Source organism: Coregonus clupeaformis, chromosome 15 (genome assembly GCF_020615455.1).
Source record: "Coregonus clupeaformis isolate EN_2021a chromosome 15, ASM2061545v1, whole genome shotgun sequence".
NCBI lineage: Eukaryota > Metazoa > Chordata > Actinopteri > Salmoniformes > Salmonidae > Coregonus > Coregonus clupeaformis.
The window spans coordinates 3,685,623-3,690,581 of NC_059206.1; the positions used below are offsets into that span (position 1 = coordinate 3,685,623).

General features: G+C 47.2%; 1 protein-coding gene across 1 annotated transcript; it reads left to right on the plus strand.

Moving 5' to 3' along the window:
• Positions 1–479: 479 nt before the first annotated feature.
• On the plus strand, positions 480–3,082 carry LOC121583120 (E3 ubiquitin/ISG15 ligase TRIM25-like). Its single transcript, XM_045225361.1, has 3 exons — positions 480–1,061; positions 1,283–1,360; positions 3,056–3,082. Exons 1-3 carry the CDS (start codon positions 480–482, stop codon positions 3,080–3,082), a joined length of 687 nt encoding a protein of 228 aa, XP_045081296.1.
• Positions 3,083–4,959: the final 1,877 nt, after the last annotated feature.

The window sequence follows — 4,959 nt, forward strand, 5'->3', positions numbered from 1 at the left end:
GCCCCTGGCCTGAGAGGATAGAATTTCAACAGCTAGATGTAGTATGCTAATGCTAATTATCTGGTGTCTGGTTGCAAGGAAGTTAGGTCAGCGAGCAAATATTTTAGCCAGGTAGCCTAGGACAAGAAAAACTAAAAGTGTGTACTGTATGACAAAGTCATAGTCCGTTTCGTCAAACATGAAAGAGCATGATGGCATTGGCATTTCTCTACAAGTAGGTTGAGTCAGCATGTTTTTCTACTTGCACGCGCACACAGACAGACAGACAGACAGACAGACAGACTCAGACACACACACACAGTTAAATAGATAGACACACACACACATTCTCTCTCTCCCTCTCTCTCCTCCCTCCCTCTCTTTAACACCACCCTCTAGTAGAACCAGGAAGTCCATGCCACAAACTCTCTTCTGAGAAATTAAACTGATCTGAGTCTCTCTGTCGTCTGTCTGTGTGAGTGTGAACAACAACAGTTCAAATGACTCAGCAGGGAGTTCTGCTGGACCAGGACCAGTTCTGTTGTTCTGTCTGTCTGGATCTACTGAAGGAGCCGGTGGCTATTCCTTGTGGACACAGTTACTGTAGAATCTGTATTGAGGGCTACTGGGATCAGGATGATCAGGGCATCTACAGCTGTCCTCAGTGCAAGCAGACCTTCACTCCGAGGCCTATTCTGAGGAAAAATAACATGTTGGCTGAGGTGGTGGAGAAACTGAAGAAGACAGGACTCCAGGCTGCTCCCCCTGCTCTGTGCTATGCTGGACCTGGAGATGTGGCGGGTGACGTCTGTACTGGGACCAGAAAGCAGAAAGCCCTCATGTCCTGTCTGGTGTCTTACTGCGAGACTCACCTCCAACCTCACTATGAATCTCCTGGTTTCAAGAAGCACACATTGGTTAAAGCCACCACACAACTACAGGAGAAGATCTGCTCTCATCATGACAAACTGCTGGAGGTTTACTGTCGTACCGATCAACAGTGTATCTGTTATCAGTGTGTGATGGATGAACATAAAGGCCATGATACAGTGTCAGCTGCAGCAGAGAGGACTGAGAAACAGGTTAGACCAGAACAACTGGTCCAAATCTATGGCCATTTTCTAAAGTTAAACACCATTATCATTCTGAATGCCCTTTTATTAGGTCGAAGTTCAGTCTCTCTGATACATGTCGTGTACTGTAAAAACTATAATAATTAAATCAACTGTGTGCTGTGGTGACTAGTGAACTATTGGACACATACAACTTAATAGCTCAATGAAGAGTGTTTCTCCACAGTCAGCTGGGGATGAGTCAGCAGAAGGTCCAGCAGAGAGAGAAGATGCTGAAGGAGCGCCAACAGGCTGTGGAGTCTCTCAAGGTGAGTATTATTATTGACCAGAGGAGATGCACCATTTCACGTCCCTCAGAGAGAGAGAGAGAGAGACAGAGAGAGAGAGACCAGTCCTACTGTAGGGAACAGGCTGTCTGGGTTCCAAGTTAGAGAGGAAATAGACTGATTAACCTGGAGCCTACTCTTCTGTCTGTCCTGACAGCGCTCTGCAAAGGCAGCAGTGGAGTACAGTGAGAGGATCTTTACTGAGCTGATCCACACCATGGAGAGAAGGCGCTCTGAGGTGAAGGAGCTGATCAGAACCCAGGAGAAGGCTGAAGTGAGTTGAGCTGAAGGACTCTTTGGAGCAACTTGAGCAGGAGATAGCTGAGCTGAGGATGATAGGCGCTAAGCTGGAGCAGCTCTCACACACAGAGGATCACATCCATTTCCCTCAGGTAACTATACTGACTTGTTATATGCTGCAGTAATAAAATGTAATAACTTAAGTTCCTGGTTGTCGTCCCCCGTTTACCGTAGTAGATAGTAAACAAAAGTGAAATAAACAATAAATATTAACAGTAAACATTACATTACATGTCATATTATGTATATATACAGTGTTGTAACAATGTGCAAATACTGTAGTTAAAGTACAAATGGGAAAATAAATAAATATAAGTATGGGTTGTATTTACAATGGTGTTTGTTCTTCACTGGTTGCCCTTTTCTTGTGGCAACAGGTTACAAATCTTGCTGCTGTGATGGCACACTGTGTTTTTTCACCCAGTAGATAAGGGAGTTTATCAAAATTGGGTTTGTTTTCGAATTCTTTGTGGATCGCTGTAATCTGAGGGAAATATGTGTCTCTAATATGGTCATACATTTGGCAGGAGGTTAGGAATTGCAGCTCAGTTTCCACCTCATTTTGTGGGCAGTTTGCACATAGCCTGTCTTCTCTTGAGAGCCAGGTCTGCCTACGGCGGCCTTTCTCAATAGCAAGGCTATACTCACTGAGTCTGTACATAGTCAAAGCTTTCCTTAAGTTTGGGTCAGTCACAGTGGTCAGGTATTCTGCCACTGTGTACTCTCTGTTTAGGACCAAATAGCATTCTAGTTTGCTCAGTTTTTTGTTTGTTCTTTCCAATGTGTCAAGTAATTCTCTTTTTGTGGATGACTTCGTCAACCATTTTGAAAAGAAGGTTGACGACATCCGATCCTCGTTTGTTAAGTCAAATGACACTGCTGGTCCTGCTCACACTGCCCTACCCTATGCTTTGACTTATTTCTCCCCTCTCTCTCCAGATGAAATCTTGCGACTTGTGACGGCCAGCCGCCCAACAACCTGCCCGCTTGACCCTATCCCCTCCTCTCTTCTCCAGACCATTTCCGGAGACCTTCTCCCTTACCTCACCTCGCTCATCAACTCATCCTTGACCGCTGGCTATGTCCCATCCGTCTTCAAGAGAGCGAGAGTTGCACCCCTTCTCAAAAAACCTACACTCGATCCCTCCGATGTCAACAACTACAGACCAGTATCCCTTCTTTCTTTTCTCTCCAAAACTCTTGAGCGTGCCGTCTTTAGCCAACTCCTCTCTTGCTATCTCTCTCAGAATTACCTTCTTGATCCAAACCAGTCAGGTTTCAAGACTGGTCATTCAACTGAGACTGCTCTTCTCTGTGTCATGGAGGCTCTCTGCACTGCTAAAGCTAACTCTCTCTCCTCTGCTCTTGTCCTTCTAGACCTGTCTGCTGCCTTTGATACTGTGAACCATCAGATCCTCCTCTCCACCCTCTCCGAGTTGGGCATCTCCGGCGCGGCTCACTCTTGGATTGCGTCCTACCTGACAGGTCGCTCCTACCAAGTGGCGTGGCGAGAATCTGTCTCCGCACCACGTGCTCTCACCACTGGTGTCCCCCAGGGCTCAGTTCTAGGCCCTCTCCTATTCTCGCTATACACCAAGTCACTTGGCTCTGTCATATCCTCACATGGCCTCTCCTATCATTGCTACGCAGACGACACACAACTAATCTTCTCCTTTCCCCCTTCTGATAACCAGGTGGCGAATCGCATCTCTGCATGTCTGGCAGACATATCAGTGTGGATGACGGATCACCACCTCAAGCTGAACCTCGGCAAGACGGAGCTGCTCTTCCTCCCGGGGAAGGACTGCCCGTTCCATGATCTCGCCATCACGGTTGACAACTCTGTTGTGTCCTCCTCCCAGAGTGCAAAGAGCCTTGGCGTGACCCTGGACAACACCCTGTCGTTCTCCGCTAACATCAAGGCGGTGACCCGATCCTGTAGGTTCATGTTCTACAACATTCGGAGAGTACGACCCTGCCTTACACAGGAAGCGGCACAGGTCCTAATCCAGGCACTTGCCATCTCCCGTCTGGATTACTGCAACTCGCTGTTGGCTGGGCTCCCTGCCTGTGCCATTAAACCCCTACAAATCATCCAGAATGCCGCAGCCCGTCTGGTGTTCAACCTTCCCAAGTTCTCTCACGTCACCCCGCTCCTCCGCACACTCCACTGGTTTCCAGTTGAAGCTCGCATCTGCTACAAGACCATGGTGCTTGCCTACGGAGCTGTGAGGGGAACGGCACCTCCGTACCTTCAGGGTCTGATCAGTCCCTACACCCAAACAAGGGCATTGCATTCATCCACCTCTGGCCTGCTGGCCCCGCTACCTCTGCGGAAGCACAGTTCCCACTCAGCCCAGTCAAAACTGTTCGCTCCTCTGGCACCCCAATGGTGGAACAAGCTCCCTCACGGCGCCAGGACAGCGGAGTCACTCACCACCTTCCGGAGACACTTGAAACCCCACCTCTTTAAGGAATACCTGGGATAGGATAAAGTAATCCTTCTACCCCCCCTTACCCCACCCAAAAGAAAGAAAAAAAACATTGTAAAGTGGTTTTCCCACTGGCTATAAGGTGAATGCACCAATTTGTAAGTCGCTCTGGATAAGAGCGTCTGCTAAATGACGTAAATGTAAATGTAAATGTTTGTTTTCTCATGATTTGGTTGGGTCTCATTGTGTTGTTGTTGTCTTGGGGCTCTGTGGGGTCTGTTTTTGTTTGTGAACAGAGCCCCAGGACCAGCTTACTTAGGGGACTCTTCTCCATGTTCATCTCTCTGTAGGTGATGGCTATGTTATGGAAGGTTTGGGAATCGCTTCCTTTTAAGTGGTTATAGAATTTAACGGCTCTTTCCTGGATTTTGATAATTAGTGGGTATTGGCCTAATTCTGCACTGCATGCATTATTTGCTGTTTTACGTTGTACACGGAGGATGTTTTTGCAGAATTCTGCATGCAGAGTCTCAATTTGGTGTTTGTCCCATTTTGTGAATTATTGGTTGGTGACCGGACCCCAGACCTCACAACCATAAAGGGCAATGGGTTCTATAACTGATTTTTAGCCAGATCCTAATTGGTATGTCACATTTTATGTTCCTTTTGATGGCATAGAAGGCCCTTCTTGCCTTGTCTCTCAGATCGTTCACAGCTTTGTGGAAGTTACCTGTGGCGCTGATATTTAGGCCGAGGTATGTATAGTTTTTTGTGTTCTCTAGGGCAATGGTGTCTAGATGGAATTTGTATTTGTGGTCCTGGCAACTGGACCTTTTTTGGAACACCACT